Raw genomic sequence first — 17,999 nt, forward strand, 5'->3', positions numbered from 1 at the left:
CCAGACAACCAGCAGCAGGATGTGAGGACACAGCCTTAAGCTGCACCAGAGGAGGTTTAGGCTGGGCATTTAGGAAGAAGTACTTCACAGAGTGATTGGGCATTGGAATGGGCTGCTCAGGGAGGTGGTGAAGTCGCCGTTCTGGAGGAGTTTAAGAAAAGACTGGATGTGGCACTCAGTGCCACACGGTCTTGTTGGAAAGGTGGTGTCAGGTCATAGGTTGGACTCAGTCTTTTCCAACTCAGTTGATTCTGTGATTCTCACCAATGCAAACTTATATTCTACTTCTAATACTGGAACAGATAAATGAAATTAATTTCTGTTTTGGAAATGTTACTTTACTATGTTATAAATGGGGTAAAGATTAAAAAAATCACTCTGATCATTTGGCATTTTCCGTGCATTTTCTTCTCCTTAGGTGATTTTTCCCCCACTGGTAGAACAGAAAAGACTAAATATGCTGGGAAAACCTATAAAACTGGCAAGCTGAAAAATAACTGTCACTTCACAAGTCAAGAAATTAATTTCCTGCTCTGTTAAATCATCACAGTGCTCAGATGAACACAGGAAACTGTCCCAACACTGACATCTCACTAAACAATAGAAGCACCCATTGATTAATACAGAATCTGATGTTATTACTTTTCATTCCTGCTCTGCTGTGGATTACACTGAGCTTCTGACCCTTCACTTTTAACAGATGCAGCAACAGTAGATATTGTTTCTGCGAGCTCTCTCCTTCTCTGATCTTCAGCCATTAAAGCTTCAAGTTGCTTTCTTCTCTGTCGCAATTCTTCTCTTAAAATCTCATGTCTTCTCATCTCAGACCATAACTGTTTGCAGTAAAATGGAAGAATTAGAATATAATGCTAGCATAATTTCCAACAGAAATCTCCATAATAAGTAATATCCAGATCATTATTAAAGACAATTTCAGGAAAAAGGAGAAGGATGATGCAAAGATAATTCACATTTCAACAAATACTTCCATAATTTTCTCTACAGATAACCTGCCTATGGTATACACTATCCAATATTCATAGTAAAAATTCAAAATTAACTCAACTTTCACATTAATATTTGCCAACAAGAACTATATTTGGGGGAAAATGTCTTGCCAGTTCAGGTCAGTATTTCCTTCTTTCCAGAAACAAAGAAGTTATACACGCTTTATTAAAATAGCTACTACTCCACTCCCCAGGCCAACTACTTAAAAATATGTCCAAGCCACCTGGAACTTGTGTCCTTTTTAAACCCTTTTAAAGTCACTGTATATGTAGTATGAAATACCTCATTGCCTACTGGTACAGATTCATCACACTCAAATAGAGGCTTTCCAGTTGTGTTACACTCATTCATGGCTGGAGTTGACGTTGCTTGTGAAGTCTGTCTATTTGCTGGGCAGTTACCCAGGCTAGCTGACAACTGAAAAAGAAAGCAAAATGGCAAAATAGAGTATAATAGATTTTATTACTTACCTGCACTTAAACCCCAACACAGTTAAGGCTTTAGGAGGCTACAAAATCAGTACTCTAGGAAAAGGATTTTTGAATCAAGGCTAAATATTTATTTCAGAACTTACCTAGGAATCAGCAAAACTTAATTTATGTATTATTATATAATGGCCTAGATGCACAGTAGGGATAATTTACTGCTCACTTTAATAGAAAGAAGTTAAATCTTCAAAGAGCATGAAAACCAGTACAGCATTGTAGAGGTAAGTTAAAATGCAACCAAGTGTTGATCATGCTTACAAGACACCGTGTTCTTCCAAAATATCTGCAAATGACTACTAAGAGAAGTAAAGGAGCAGTGACTGACAGGTATGGACAGACAAAGTCAGGCTAGACAGGTATCTTTGAAGACTCTGTCAAGGCTTTTGAAGACAAACTACTGAAGTGAAATTAAGTGTGATACAGCAACCATTGAGCAAGAACCACTGAGAAGTGAACGACATAAGCAGAGCTCTTCTCTAGGTTTAAAACTCCACCTGCTTACAGTACACAAAGTATTACTAATTTTAAGTTAAGCTCTTTCCAATTTTCATAGAGAAAAAATGGTGTGCAAGATATTTTATGTTTCATTGCTCAACACCTAAAGACAGCAAAGAAATACATTTTACCTACCTGAAGGTCAGGACAAGCTTTCTGTAACACCTGAATTTTTTCCTGAATTTCAATCAGTTTTCTTCTTTCTTCTTGTAACTGCTTAAGCTCCCATTGCTGCTGCTGAAGTTTAGCTTCATAGAACTTCTCTCTGTGTAAGTTATCCACATGTTACTTGTCATGAAGTTGCCTACAGCATGGCTCTACCATCCTTTGACAAAGGCTTACCTTGCTTTGTCATTTAGTCGCGCATCTTTTTTTAACTTGTTGGAACTAGCTCGGACATTGTTTGGTTGTTGCTTCGTCTCTTCCACCTCACCCAACAAGTCACCAATATTAGACGGATTTGCAATTGTTCCTTGAGGTTCTGGATCATCATCATCCTGAAAGGATGTCAGAAAGGCAGTTGGACTGCTTTCAAGTTGATGCACAAAATGTAACAAATCTAGTTCATCAAGTTGGTCTAGTTTGACTTTTTCAAAACTAATCAGTCTGACTAGCTTTATCTTTAGTACAAATCATGAACTGAGACACCATTATCACCATGACTTTAAGATAAATTGAGTTAATGAGAGAATTTTAAGTTACAAAGCTCATACTACTGAAACTTCCACTATAAATGCAAATAATTTGTCTCATTCTGGAAGCACAAACCACTTGCCTGTGACCCAGTGGACAGAAACACACAAGCATACAAAGAAACAAGAGGGGAGGAGGAAAGAAGAACAGAAGGAGACTAAGGTGAACAAGACTGCTTATTTACTGCAGTCATGAAGTTAAGTAGTATTATTAACAACTTAAAATAGTAACAAAACTACTCTTGAAAGTTAAATCTAAATATTTTGGAGAAAGTCTTCTACTGGATTCTCTATTCTGCTTTTATTCATCATTTCTGTATTTTCAGTTCTCAAACTGAAAACATGAAAGCTGTAGCCACTGCTGCTTTTGTTTTCCAACATGATCATTTTTCATAAAGACTTTGCAGAACAGAAGACATCACTGGTGACCAAGAATAACACAGCTCACAGAGCTACTGTATCTTTGCTGAGTACAGACACATAACAAGCCTTGGAAATACGAAGAAAAGATTGAAGACATGCCGTTAATCAGGTTATTTATTAAGGAAGGTGCTGCATCATCTCTAATTCCCATTTATACCATTATACAGTTAGCATCCCTACAGTGATGATAAAAAGCAACTCTGCTCTAGATGCTGAGAAATTTTTGATAGGAGTACAATCTTGAAATAACAATACTGTGTTTATACTGTTGCTATGATAAAACTGAGGTTCCAACTGAGCTTGATTTTTAAGTTCTCACATAAAGCCCTTACATTTCTGACACACCTATGTGTATTCAGTATGCAGACATTACATCAGATGGTGCTCACATGTGAGCATTCTGAAGGGACATTAGATCCATAAAACTGTACTTCAAACATCACTAAATTAGTATGAGATATTCTAAATTAAAAACACCTCCAATTTATAGCTGTCCCTCAAAACTCTGAAACAAATAAAAGCCACTGCCCCTGAACCAAAACATTCCAAGTCAAACATATTGCAACATTCAAAGATTTTAATGAAAAACATTGTTCTTCATTGATCAAACAATGTTGCTAAACCTAGGGTTCAAAAACCTAGAAGTGGTGAATATTCACCATAATCCTAAAAATGTCTAATATTTTAAAAAATAATACTGATCTACTTCTCAGTTTGTACTTTGTAATTCAGTGCTAAGGTTAAATATTAAGGCCACTGCTCTCTTAAGCTAGTATCCCCCTAGAAAATCACTGAATTTGACTTCAGAACTAGCACCACTGAATTCAGAAAAATCAAACAGTATCTCTTTCTTCCTAGCCTAAAAATAAGCATTTTAAGTGTTGACTTAAGCAGTGTTTTTCTTTATTGGAAGTTACACATACATTACATGAAATAATGAAGGCTAGATTTTTGTGCACCAGTTTATATTTATAAAATACCTGCACCATAGCAGCAAGGTTTTGTAACTGTCTAAGCTTCTGTTTTGCAGCTATAAGCCTATTGATCTTCTGCTCAAACTCAGCATCTCCAGCAACATCACCCAGGCTGCTTCTGTGACTAGATATGGAATCTTCACTAACTCTGTCTTCTTCCACTTCATCATCTTCACCTTGGGGTAGATCGAGGTGTTTGTCATTCTCCCTATTATGACAGTCTGGAAACAGGGAGAGAAGGAAACGAAACACAAAAATAATGTGTACCAAAAACACATTATTGAACTTTCTGCAGTCCACTGTAATTACTGGACATTAGAAAAATATTAGCTTAATAATTAGGCTCTTGAATATTTTGCTCATCAAACAAGGTTCTGCCAAACTTTGGGCAGCTATCAGTTATTTGCACTACAAAGAAAAATTATTGGAAGATTTTAAAACATACCTAAAGCAGAAGACATTTTTACAGTCCTTATATTAGCAGCAGATCGGTTGTTTATTTCACAGTCTGTATTAAGATGTCTTCCATCTCTGTTATTAGCTCCACACTGTACATTTGAGTTGCTATTTACTTCACTCCAACTACTGATTCCTTGAGGGTTTCTAGGGTAAAATAAATTACTCATGTTAACTTTTTAAAAACTGGTACATAGACAATTTTACTTCAGCCTTTTTTTATAAGGCTTTTTTAGGAATAGGTGTCCTGATCCCAAAAAAAAAAAACCACCAACAAAACCCACAAAAAACCAACCAAACAAAAAACTCAACAACAAACAAGCCCAAAGAAAGAAAGAAAAAGAAGGAAAAAAGAAGTAAAAAAACCAAACAACCCACACCCAAAAAACCCCAACCCCATATAAAATCAGTCCAGACATTTGGAGCTTTTCAATATTCATCTTTCCAGCAGATTACTTTTTCAAAAATCATCAAAGCAGCTTTATATTATCCTCTGCTAGATCTGCAGCAATACATTAGGCCTTACAGGTATATGTCTATATTATAAAACGCATATGATTACATGATGCATAGCTAAGTGAGCATTCATTTCTGCACAGTGAAGATCCTCGATGCACTGTTGCCAGACTCTAGCTCTAAATGCCTCTGTAAACTGAAGGGCTTTTTTACTCCAATTCTGTAATCTAGGACTGTAATTTTCTGCTGAAATTCCATACACATAATTCAGCGCTTAAACCCAAAGGAATCAGATTTTTGAAATCTTAGAGCAATTTGCTAAATGTTCATACTAATCTAAATAAGTAAGACACCAGGGACTAGATGATTATTAAACATCTCTGTAACAGTTACTTCAAATTTAAAAAAAAATGTAATTCTGTTAATGTAGTAAGAACAGATTTAAGTTACTTCTGGTTGACTGAAATAATGTATTGCAAGTTTCCTGAAGCAACAACTCAGCTACAAAGATTTTGGATGACAAAAAATACAACAACCTAATATTTGTAACAGGCTGTGGATCCTCATGTTCAGAATCACTTTCTGAGTCTTCTGTTTCTTCCTCCTCCTTAGTGTTTTCATTCACAGCATCTGTCATCATATCAGATGTTTGCTCATAGTAGTGAACTAACTCACGTAATTCATTTAGCCTCTTACGAACCTCATTTAGCTTCCTGAGAAAGAAAAAAGAGTATTTAATCTGTTTTGCCATTATTAACCCAACCTATGCAGAGTTAAAAAGAATATATACACTTTAAAGTTCTTAAGAGTTTACTGCTAGTTTCCTAGCTATAAGAACTTTCCACTTGAAGCCTGAACTCAGTTAATTGTCTTAGACTGTTTACTTAATAGTCCATAATACCACATTAGGTAGATTAAAAAGTGGAAGTAGTTACTTAACACAGAACTTATTAAGAAAGTAGTACTCAAAATTACTAAAGCAAATTGTGAAAAAAATAAAGAGCTTTTACTGAAGTTTTTCTGTTGGATTTAGATTTTCATCATCTTCACTCTCATTTTGAGAAATCAGAGAATCGGGAGGATAGGGAGCAGATGCCAGGCTATTTGATTCACCGTTGACAACAGTTACTATGCCTATAGGACCAGAAGCAGCTGAAGTTGTACTTCTTTGATCAATACTCCTTTGAGGAGAACCTGAAGCAGGAAAAACTACAGAAAAGAAACAGAGCTTATGTGAACAATTTGCAATAAGGAATCTGCTTAACCGAGATATATTAAAAAAATACTACAGAAAATATTACCAACATATAAAACAGCAGTTAATACTTTCTTTCCTTAGAAAAACAAAAGCCTTTTTCTTAAGTTTCGTTGTATGCAATGTTAATAGGCAGTGAGTTATTTTGTAGCTTTTGTAAACAAGATTTCAGTTAGCCCCTTTTAGTCCTATCAAATGTCAAAAGCAGAAGCTTTCATACTGTGAATCTCCCCAAAGATTCTTTTAAGGATTTACTTAAGGCTACATTGCTTAAAAAAAAAAATTAAACATTTTAGAATTTTGATTAAAAGAAAAACCCTAGCAAATTTTTCACCTCTGCTAAGCTCTTTTGTCCAGATGCTGTAAAACAAATTGGATGTTTGCTTCTTTCAGCTACGTGAAATCTAAATATGCATGAAATACATACAGTAAAATCGGCATATAGTAACATAACTATTAAATCAGCATGTTCCTCTCCAAGTCCATGCTTCAAATGCCTCATTTCTCAAGGCTAACCAGGACATGCAGTGATTACCCCTCCGAAGTTTCTAGCTACAGGACCAATTTCACCAGTACAAATGCATTGCTAGAAACAGAGAGCAAGCAGCAAGTAGATGGGTCTGCATCAGTAATAAGAGCACAAAGCCAATAAAAGGACATGCCAAAGCTCTGGTCCAGTCAGACAGGTAAGGCCCTCTAAAATAACTTGTGATAAAAATCCCTGTGATGAGTGCATGTGAAAGCCTTTTGACAGAGAAGAAGCAAAGTGATAATGCCATAAAGCTACTAATGAATGAAGTGCTGAGTACATAAATGCATATGTACTGTGATAAACAAAAAGCTAACGTTCATATGATGCTTTTCACAAGCTAGATGTGCCAGACAAGCCTTGAAGAAAAAAAACCCATCACATCCTCACATTAGTCAACTTCGATGTTATAAACCAAAGTGCTAGTAGACACTCATCATTACTTGTAGAGCTCTTCATTAAGACAGAAAGTGTACAGCATCAAAAACCATTTACATTAATATTGCCCCAGCACAGCTTTTATCAGCAGCATTTCATTAACCAATTGCAAACTGAAAGACCATGTTACAAACATGCACATTAAAAACATTGTATTCTAGAAAAAAATACAATTCTGCCTGTATTTACTTACAGGAAGAGTTATTTAGATGTTGGTCACGAAGTGTATGAAGTTCTCCTAATAGTTTGTCCATTTTTTGCTTTTTACCCTGCAACATTCGCATCTTGTTAAAAAGCTGTGCCTTCTCATCTGACTGGTGTTCAGACATTGAAGAGTTTCTGCTTTGTGAAATCTCTCTCGTAAGTGAAAGACTTTCTGCTTGCCTTCTATTATCGGGCACAGACTGTGTCTAAAAAGAGTAATTCCATTTTATTCAGAGTACCACAAAAAATGATAAATAAATTGTAAGAAACAAAAAGCTGTCTTATGGACCTTCTGTACTCAACACCAGAATCAACACCAAAACAATGAACATTATAAAGGGAAATATACTAAAAATACTGTAATGATATCCCAATTATACACTGAGTTAATAATTAAACTGCAATACAGAAACTACATCTCTAGACTTCCACAGAAACCCATGAGACACAAAGCGTAGATCAGTCAGCTAATAACCCTTAAGAATTTTCAAGTTTGCTGAGTTTTCAAGTTCGGGGGAACTCTCATAACTTCACTAGCAAATACACACAGATGAGCAAGACAAACATTTAACTGCATTGTTAAATAGAATAAAAGATGATAATGGCAAAATTTATACAATGCAATCTCAGGACTGACCTGAGAATCATGAAGTTGGTTGTGAAAGCGTTGAATTAAGTCATTCAATTCTTCATTCAGTTCGGATGTAAGACTTACTCCTGAAACACTACCTGTAGTTTCTGTTACAACTGCGCATATGGAAAACGGAGAAAATATAAGTACTTTTCCACAGCGATGAAATAAAGGCTATTTTAAGAAAAATCTGTACTTTAACAAGAACATCAATACACTCAACCTCTAAAAATACAGCACATATTGTTAATTTTGTGTCCTTTCCATCAGCTCTACTCTTGAAAGATGACTTCTGCTACAGAAATACTAACAAGACAACTCAGGGCTGCTTTGCAAAGGACCATACAAAAGGACTTTAGGCTTGTTCTGTGTTTTGCTAAAAAGGTCAAAGTGAAATGAAAGCAACCCAGTTTTTCCAAGGTTGATAGAAACTCACTAAAACTGCAATTATTTAGTATAAACACAGTGCATGTAATTTCACTTCCTCAAAATAATAAACTAACAGGACACCAAGCTTTCATATTGGTGTAAGTTGCAATCTTTACAGCTGCAAACAGAATTTTGGAGGTTTGTTCTTCAAAAACCTTTGTAGAGAAATAACTTTAAAAGAAATCTTTTTCTCCTTGCCTGAAAGTTCATATTCAAACAGTAGTAAGATATGCAAGAGGCAGCTGAAAGACCCAAATAAATCTTGGGGTTTTTTTCCCAAATATAAACCAACAGTTCAAAAGAAAAATCAAGCACAAGCATTTATTTTCCCCAGAGAACATGACTTCACTACATAGTAAAGTTTCACTGTTTTCAAATTTTGAAAACATTTATTTTGCCAGAAGTTGAATTTGGATCTTAACATTTTCTATCCTACAGTTCTAGCACACACCACATCTTTAGTCAACACAAACAGCAGGAAGAAACTGTTAGTAAGAGTGACAAAAGTAGAAGTGTGAAAAAAAGCCAAAGAAAAAGCCCTACTCCAAAGAATAATTTTTAAAAAGTCCTCATTTATCATAAGCAATCCTAATTTCTACCCACTACCCATGAAATTTATCTACCTACTCCTCAAGATGGAGCTTTATATATTTGAGCAAAGCAGCAAAAGCAGATTCCATCACATGTCTACTGCTATAGACAGAACAAAGTTACTACTGAAACAATGCAACTACTGAAATGCACTTAAGAAAGAAGGAAACATCTCACAAAGGCACCTGCTTCTCTTGCTCCTATGGTAGCTTTCTAAAATATCTCCACCTACCAACTTCTCTGGTTTCTTCCTACACTAAAATCTAGAGTTTTCTTAAGCATTTACACCTTATTTCCTATAGTCTATCAAATCAAGAACAGCAGAAGAGGAACAGAAGCTCATCAGAACAAGGAACCTTAAAAAAAAAGGAGGTTTTTGCAAAAATGTAGAAATCAAGGCCTTATTTTACAAATTAAGGTATTTTAAGTACAAAAACCAACCATAATAAAGACCTACTATCCCATACATGCTCTAATCAAGCAACTCTTACAGAAAAGAGTCAACAGTAACACAGGCTGTATCTGCATTACCTCAGTGCAAAAATGTTATTCCCTGCAACTGCACACACACTGCACTGTAGCCCGTCACAAAAAACCCAAAAAGGACTTGGGGGGGGGCGGGGGACAGAGGCAGGAGGAATTTCCAACAAACAAAGGAAAATTCACATGTCAACAGCTGACAAAACAAGGATAACCGTTTCCCTTTGAAGACTGAGCTCTTGAGAAAACAACTCTGCTTGGTCAGATAACAAGAAGCCATCTCTGTCCCAAAGATAATTTTGAAAAATTTGGAATATAAAAAAATTAATTAGTAGAAGCTTTTAAACTGAAGGTTATAACATTATGATGATGCTCTGTAATCAGAACCATGCCCCCAATTTACATATGCCACCAAATTTCAGAATTCTTACCTAACTGCTTTAGCAACTCCCTCCCTTCTTTTATTGAATAAACTCTCCAACAACCAGTCACCAAAATTAAAAAAAAAAAAAAATCATGAAAAAGCAAAACAAAAACTCAAACTACCAACTGCCTATAGCCAGAAGGATGCAGAAAGGGGGAGAACACACTGTATCCCCACTCTGATTCTCTTCTCCAAAAGCCTAGTACAATAATGGAGATGAGAGGCAGGTTTCTAATCTGATGTGGTAGTCCAATTCTCAAGAGAAAAACCCATGCTTTTAGGATTTTACAATTTAGGATTTTACAAACCACAGTAATCAGCTCTGTGATTTTTTAAATGACACATCATTTTACAGTGTAACATTGTCAACTCTTTTCAGAAATAGAGGTTTTGCCATAAAAAACACTTTTAAACATGTATTTCACAATTCCAACTTTAATCATTCAGTCAGCAAGCTAACATGGTATCAGAGACACCATCATTCCACATACCAGAATCATCCAGGACAGCAATGGCTTGCTCTGCTTTATGCTGCAAAGCAAGAAGAGCTGCCTGTCTTCCTTGAAGAGCCTTCAATTGCTCCTGCTGTTGCAGCATCCTTTTCAATAAATCATGCTGTTTCTTCAAGTTCTCCAACTCCTCTTTAGCTTCCTGTTGAGGATCTCTGGCCTGCAAGAGATGGAGCAACATTACCATAACCACAACCATTTATCTGTTGAGTACTAGTAAAAGAAGTGTCGAAACAAGCACAACCTGCATAAGAATGAACAGCCTTGTTAGTGTAAAAAGGTAAAAATAAACCAGCTTCACCTTTCTGGTAGTCCTTTATTTATAAAAAAAATTAGACATCCAAAAGGGAGAAGCCTGTGCCACCAAGATATACTTATAAGTCCTGGGGGTTTAAGTTTTCTTTGCAAAGCCAGTCAGATGCCCTGAAGTGTCCCAAAGACTAACCCAAGCATCCTTTTGTCTTTAAATCATAACAGAAGGCATTAACCTTTAAGACTGGTAAAGGTAAGCAAGGTAAGGCATTGGATCATGGAGCTGTATAAAACACAAGATCTCAATTGACTTGCTAGCCTAAAATCTCTAAATTTTCAGCAGAATGTTTTAGGCAGTTTTAGGCAGTAACTCTTTTCTAACCTATAATGTTTTTCATTTTGTGTGCTGTATTTACGGCAATACTAGAATACAACAGGATTTAGGTAAATCAATTTCAAAATAAAAACATGCACAGAATCCTCTCTATATTGTTTTCAAACACATGGAAACAGATCTGAAAGAATGAAAGCATGCTGAGCAGTTACAATATACTAAATCTCAGTTATTTTCTTCATCCTATCCTAATTGGGAGCTGGAGATTTGCATCAAAACTTTTATTCTGATTAAGTATTTTAATGAGACATCCACATTTAAGATCCTGATCCTGTCTCAAGCTGGATTATTGCACTATGCAGATGAAATCATAGCAAATAACATGCATTTACAAAGAACACTACTAACTTGAAAGTACAATCTTCTGTCCACATAGTACTGAGCTCCCGAAGTAGAAAATTCAGTTCAAATACTCTGCATCCAATGTCAGAGTAGAAGCAGGTATCTTATTAGCTAGTTCTGGTTACCAAGGAATGCTCAACTTTCCAGCAAGTAAAGCTGAAAACATCCAGAATTCAAAACTCCTCAAAGTGTCACTAAAAGATGCCCTGCAACTGACATTTATCATTCCTGTTAAATTTTACCTTTCATATAAACAGCAGAGTGAGTAGTCAAAATAGATCATACCATGAAATCAGCACAGGAAGGAACAAGGGGAAGAAAGGGGAAAAGGGTATGTGTCTCAGTCTCACTCACCTATTAAATAATCCAGGCTTTAACTAAAGTACCAGATTTGCTTGTGTTCATGAAAATTGTGTTAATAATCTTTTCAAACTTAGTTCTACATTTAGACTAGTGAGCTTGACAAAACATTTAAGACTTTTATTTTAGGGGAAAAATAATTAATCTTAAGACTTTTTTTAAATTAAACACTGTAGAAAAATTAATTATGGGTAAAAAAAGGCATTTTAGACACCACCACCCCTTGAAAGTCTTTCCCCTTCCAACCAAGTATTTATATAAACAGCTATACAAAAACATTTGTGGAACAGGTTAAAGCTACTAGTCTCTAATTTATTTTCTGTATTTGGTATTAGCTTAAATGTGCGTTGGCAGACTATTAGTGTAACCATGACAAGTGTCTGAAAGTCACATTTACAATATGTTTTCCTAAGGAAGGAACAACTACAGTAGAAGGATCATCTACGTAAAATCAAAACGCCTGCTGTACAGAGCTACATCAATGCTGTCAGTGCTAACAATTCAGAAAAAAAAAAAAGTTGTCAAATATCTCTATTCAAGGAAAAAATATTCTAGCAAAGAAGATTCATTCAGTGAAAAGACAGCTGGATACAGATAAGCAATCCTGTGGGAACATTCACTGTAAGTAACAAATACATCTGAAGCAATTAATAAGGGAGATGAGGGGATGGAGAAGACTAGCCTGTATAAACCCTATTTGAGGCTGAAGTAACATTTTGAAGTGTACCTTTGAAAGCAATCCATGATCCTGGCTATTAATCCCACAAGGCCAGATTTCCCTGTCATTCAGAGCAGCTCTCTCACTTTTCCCTTTAGGGCTTGGTGTAACATCAATGTCTGTAACCTGTTCCTGTGAAGCTGAATTCCCTAGTTTGTCCTCAATGCGGGGCCGACAGTTCAAACTAAAAGATACCTCCTATATTGAATAGTTGAGTATGTTAGATTTTGAAAATGTGCTTCAACTTAGCATGCATTTTTAAGTTACAAACCTACCCACTTTATCTTGTCAAATAATGAAAACTAGTACCTAATAACAGCTACTAAAGAGTGAAGACATTTTTAGTCACTCTTAGAATTTGCGTAACAATGAGGCTCCATATAGCAATCAATGTTATATGACCAGAAGTATGCACTCCACATGTAAAATATTCAAGCGGCATGTAAGAGAATTTAGATGCAAAATTAACAGCAAAACTGCAAATTTTGGAAATATGAAGACAAATGCAAGTTTACAGGGATACTTCTTAAAAAACATACCTGTCTTTTTCTGCACTTTCCAATTATAATTTTCTTGTTAAGTTAAAAGTGCATCTTCCATGTCTATAATTTTATTTCTTTACAGAGACAGAAAGAGTTCTTATACAGCTAAAAACAATCACCAAAGCTTCTTAATGTTTTAACTGTTTTATTTCCAAGCACATAAATTCTCCTCATCCATAGGACATTCAGTGTTAACCAGCCAGAAAGAGCACTCGCTGTCTGCTACTTTTCCTCAGTATAATAGTAACGCAATATGCAAAACTTAACTTCAACATATTTAAATGCTTTTGTATCTACTACAAGCAATGTTTACCATGTTGAAAAAATAAAAAAAGCTTTTATAAATAGAAAAGAAGATTGACTGTTTATCTCAGCACTAAATTCAGAACACATTTTCTTAAAAAGGTGCCCATCTTTCCAAAAAAAGAGAGAAACTTCTGTGTTAGATCAACGCTTCTATCACATCACTAGAAAGATGCTTGGACAATGGCCCACTAACGACACATTTCTAACCCTCCCCTCACCCAACACCCGAAAATTCTCCCACTAACAAAAACAAACCTAGAGATGAAAAACTGTATAGAAAGATTTTTTTTCCTACATCAAGTCAGTGAATTCTCTGCCAAAGTACACATTCAACCCTTCACTGCACATTAAAAAAAACTAATCTCAGGACTAAAAAAGAAATGATTCTTTAGATTTTTGTTGTGACAGAATCACTACTTTTTTTCTCATATTAAAAAAAAAAAAAAAATCCACACAAGCATGGACACCTCCTGAACAGAGTGCTTGGGGATTTACTGTTTTTTTAACTGACCTGCAGCTTAAAACACTATCATAAGAACCATGACAAAACCAAAATAAAGCCTTCATTTCTAGCACCTTAATTACTAAAAGGCAGCTTACCGTGGTATCTGAAGCCTCAGACTGCACATCAATGTTTAGCGATGTGCTCTCACCTACAGAACCAGATCCCACAGCTGAATCTATAGTCCGAACATCATCCTCCTCATTTTCTCTAGCCTGAAATATTTCATTGGCACAAATCAAAAGCTATATAAGGGGGCAGTAAAAATGAATTATGGAAGGTACTACATACCAAAATCAACACCCTCAGTAGCACCACCAAAACATCAACAGTAAACTCCTAAAAAAAAGCTTACGGTTCAGAAACAAATACATTACATTCTCAAACTTACAAGCATCTTTTGCAAAAATTTCAGATAGGATTTCTCCTGCTCTTTAAGGTCATCTATAAGGTGTGATAAACGCTCAACATTGGCCGATCTTTCATTTTTCTCTACAAGATCATCCCGCATGGAGCTGGCCTTAGCAATATAGTCGCGAATTTGAACTAGTCTGCTCACAATCTGCAAAGACACTGAAGTTACTGGATGCATTCAGCTACAACTTTAACGTATTCAATGCACAAGACATGGTGATAGCAACAGCAAAGGAGTAATGAAAGAGGGGACATATTAGTACTTTCACTCCTAGGAGCACTCTTCCACAAGTGGTTAAAGGTCAACAGCTTTTTTAAGGATAGATTTATGCATGCGGGAAGTTGCAAGGCTGAAGCACAGGGCTTCTGGTCAACATAGGCTAAAACACAACTGAGCTCAACACAGGAAAACTGTGAACTGTAAGAGGATTTTCTGGAACCGTAAAAACGGGAACCAACCTCTAAAATGAAAATTAATATTATTTTTGTCACCAACAAGCGGATTTCTACAGAACAGTAGATGATTAAGTTTGGTTTCACACTTTCTTCAAGTTTCAGAAGAGTAAGAAGTTAAATATTTCAAATAAAGATTTATAGTTTTAAGAAATTTACAAAGAAGCATTGAAAATTAAGAGTTGATATTCATTAGCCTTTACTGGCTATGTAAATACCTGGCTACTATCCATCGTTTGTTCTCCTCTTCCATCTTCTTGAGCAGAGACTTGACAATTTTGCAAGAAATCCTTGCTTAGAGCAGCTCCAAACAACTCTTTACATTGTGCCGATACCCCACTTTCCTTTTTTTGCGAACCTGAGGCAGGATCTTTGCTTTTGTTAGTGTTAATCTGCAGTGACAGGAAGTTGAATGGCTTTTTGTTTTCATTAAGTTGACGTTTGTTGTTAGCAGCCGTTGCCCTGCCTTGAGAATCACTTCCAATGCTTCTCTATATAAAAGCAAAAGAAAGAACAATTGCCTTATTTTTTCCATCCAATATGTTCTCAACACTGCTGAGTTTCACTGTTTGTATTAATACTTCTACAGTATTACTAGACTGATTTTAAAGTTGCCTAATCAGTCACTGACTGGCCAAAAGTTAGCTAAAGACAGTGCCAATGATTTTTGCCATATAGTTTTCAAAAAGCAAACCAATCCTCCCAGAGCAATGAGAAACAAAAAGGTTCTGTAGTTCCTTGGAATTTAGTTCCTCATTCTTGCTGTGACATCCACCTGTGCTGTAGTGAAGGCACTCTACTTCTCCAGGTACATTTGAGAAAAGAACAATAATAAAAGAGAAGCACTCCTGTGCAGAATATGATACCTCAGAACTTCAGCTTTTCTTAAGAACATGGTGGATAGCAACATGTTGCCTTAACACACATTTGAGGAGGAAGTTATGCCCAGCCATTAAATTGTAAGTCAATACAATGAATCACACTGGAAAGATCTTCACAACCAAAGAAGTTAGCAACAGTCTTTGGGAAAGATAAAGTAGTCTCCGTTCTGAAACTGTTAACACAAATTCATGCCTTGCTCCAAAGGAGTTAATCCCTCATATTTTTAATTGGTTTTGGACAGGGGAAGGATGAATGCACCATATTTTCAAAATGTATTTAATAATGAAGAATTTGTGCCATAAAATTCACTACACTCTACTGAGGAGCAGTTTTTAATGATACTCCTCTGCTTAATCCACAAGGATAACAATGTTCAGGATCACAAACTGGCAGTTCAAGCACAGACTTTCAAAATAAGGTAACAGCTACTTTCAAGTGGCAGACAAGTACAATGAGTAAGAAATACTCTGAGGACACAGGAAACTGCTAATGGTTGAGAGCAAGAAATTGAAGACAGCTAGCACACTCTCAGAATTTTGATTTGATTGTCATGGTGCCTATAAGCTTTCTTTTATCTTAATCACTTATAAAAGTATTCTTTACTCATCTGTCACATTATTAAGAGATAACTGAATAAATTTTGTAGGTACATTTCTATGGGAACTAGTATTCACACAAACCTGATCCAGATCACTGAAATTTATTCTTTGTTTAAGCCTTTCTAGTTCAGCCTGCTCTGGAACAGACATCTGAGTCATGTATCGAGCATGAGGAAAACTATGAGAAGTTCTCGTCTTCCGTCGTTCCATTCCAGGTGAAGATTCTGGAGATATGTCATTAGTAAGTCTTGTTTCAGCTTCCCCACTAAGCTTTTTTTTGTTTTTTTCTGAAGATCTGTTTGCTTTCTTCTGTTGACTTCCCCAGTCCTTAAGAGGAAGGAGACAGAATAAAGAAATCATACTTGTTATCCACATAGACAAAAAGCAATTGTCTTCATTCTATGAGAGAATTTACTTCCATTCTAGAAGTAAAAATAGTAAGCCATATAGAAATATGCACTAAGTTTTCTATAACAAATGTCACTACAACATAAAATTTTCTCCATTCCATAATTAAGAATACGCTGTCAGGAAATTTTAAATCTACTTATGCCTAAATGCATTAAATTAGTTTCAAATGAAGCTGAAGTTGTATTTTTCTTCTTTGCTGAGGACTCTTTCACTTTTAAGAGCTCAGAATGTTTTACATTATAGCCTGCACTTTCATGATGGCTACAATGCTTTTGTATCTAGCTACTTTATTTACCCAAAACACTTACCATAAATACCTCTATAGTCTTCACAATCTCTGAATTATACTCATTGCTTGCTTATGTCTACCTTAATTTTTCCAGGTATTTACCTGTAAAGCTGTACTGACAGGGCTTAAGAATTTGGCAATTGTTACCTCTCACCAACAGAGTCTATCTGGTAATTCTAACGCACAGCATCGAATGGCAACAGAAGGATAAAAATAATTTTACCGTGTTATTCAGCCGGTCATCAAGGCTCTCATTGCTCCAGCTGGGCAAGTCTTGATCATTCATGCCTTCTTCAAAGGGGCCACCTCCTGTTGCCATGACAAGCTATCAACAAAAACAATCTGAAAGAAAAAGTTGAAAAATGTGCTGTATTAAAATCAGTTTACATAGAATATTTTGAAGATTCATGATCTGAGAAGACAACTATATATTCATTACAAAATGCAAACACAAACTTGTTTAGGGAAATAAATTCCCCATTTACCAAACTGTGTTACTAGAAATGTATAAATGAGAAGAACACAGAAACAGGCATTAAAAAATGAAGTAGTAGTAGCTGTGGGATTAGGGCTTTTAAAACCTCTGATCCATGAAGGTAACATTTTTGGGGTTTTTTGAGGATCTCAGTTGTTCTCACTTTAAAACAAACTACACGCTGCTCAGAAAGATGACTTTGTAATTCATAAAACCTACACTTTCAGGTCCAGGGTGATGTCTATTGGATACAATAAGTGACTTTGGAGACCCAAAACATCAAACTTTCATATTCATTTTAATACTGAGATCATGGTGACAGAGTACTGAATGAAAAGTATATTTGAAAAAAATACAAGGAAAACAGACATCAGTAAAAAGATTTTTACTTTCATTACCACACATTAAGCTATTTAAGCAGTGAATGACCTGCCACTTACATTACAGTTTCTACCAAAACCAAACAAAATAATGTGGGTTTCCTAGAGCTTTGCTGTTCTCTACCATTGTCACTCTGTGCAATATCAAGCAACCTAAATATTAGAAGTTTTCATTCTGTTTTGACACTAAAGATAAAA

At 35.6% G+C, this 17,999-nt stretch overlaps 1 protein-coding gene across 17 annotated transcripts in view; it reads right to left on the reverse strand.

Moving 5' to 3' along the window:
• PCM1 (pericentriolar material 1) overlaps nt 1-17,999 on the reverse strand; it is a 41,953-nt gene that overhangs the window by 20,440 nt on the left and 3,514 nt on the right. For 7 of the 17 annotated variants that reach the window (XR_014851739.1, XM_085058832.1, XM_085058835.1 and 4 more), the window contains exons 2-18: nt 17,170-17,288; nt 16,328-16,573; nt 14,984-15,256; nt 14,290-14,460; nt 13,997-14,113; nt 12,558-12,746; nt 10,465-10,642; nt 8,056-8,165; nt 7,408-7,624; nt 6,003-6,201; nt 5,526-5,705; nt 4,526-4,683; nt 4,087-4,301; nt 2,334-2,488; nt 2,127-2,256; nt 1,291-1,425; nt 643-833 (exon numbers count right to left, since the gene is read on the reverse strand). Coding sequence is in view for 16 of the 17 variants with exons in the window: in XM_085058832.1 (XP_084914958.1) it covers nt 643-833; nt 1,291-1,425; nt 2,127-2,256; nt 2,334-2,488; nt 4,087-4,301; nt 4,526-4,683; nt 5,526-5,705; nt 6,003-6,201; nt 7,408-7,624; nt 8,056-8,165; nt 10,465-10,642; nt 12,558-12,746; nt 13,997-14,113; nt 14,290-14,460; nt 14,984-15,256; nt 16,328-16,573; nt 17,170-17,265 (2,960 nt within the window). In the remaining variant the exon portion in view is untranslated. The remainder of the gene's footprint in view (nt 1-642; nt 834-1,290; nt 1,426-2,126; nt 2,257-2,333; nt 2,489-4,086; nt 4,302-4,525; nt 4,684-5,525; nt 5,706-6,002; nt 6,202-7,407; nt 7,625-8,055; nt 8,166-10,464; nt 10,643-12,557; nt 12,747-13,996; nt 14,114-14,289; nt 14,461-14,983; nt 15,257-16,327; nt 16,574-17,169; nt 17,289-17,999) is intronic. The other 10 variants (XM_085058845.1, XM_085058842.1, XM_085058847.1 and 7 more) reach the window with 8 other exon arrangements.

Source organism: Lichenostomus cassidix, chromosome 4, assembly GCF_008360975.1.
Source record: "Lichenostomus cassidix isolate B80296 chromosome 4, HeHo_3.0, whole genome shotgun sequence".
Classification (NCBI taxonomy): domain Eukaryota; kingdom Metazoa; phylum Chordata; class Aves; order Passeriformes; family Meliphagidae; genus Lichenostomus; species Lichenostomus cassidix.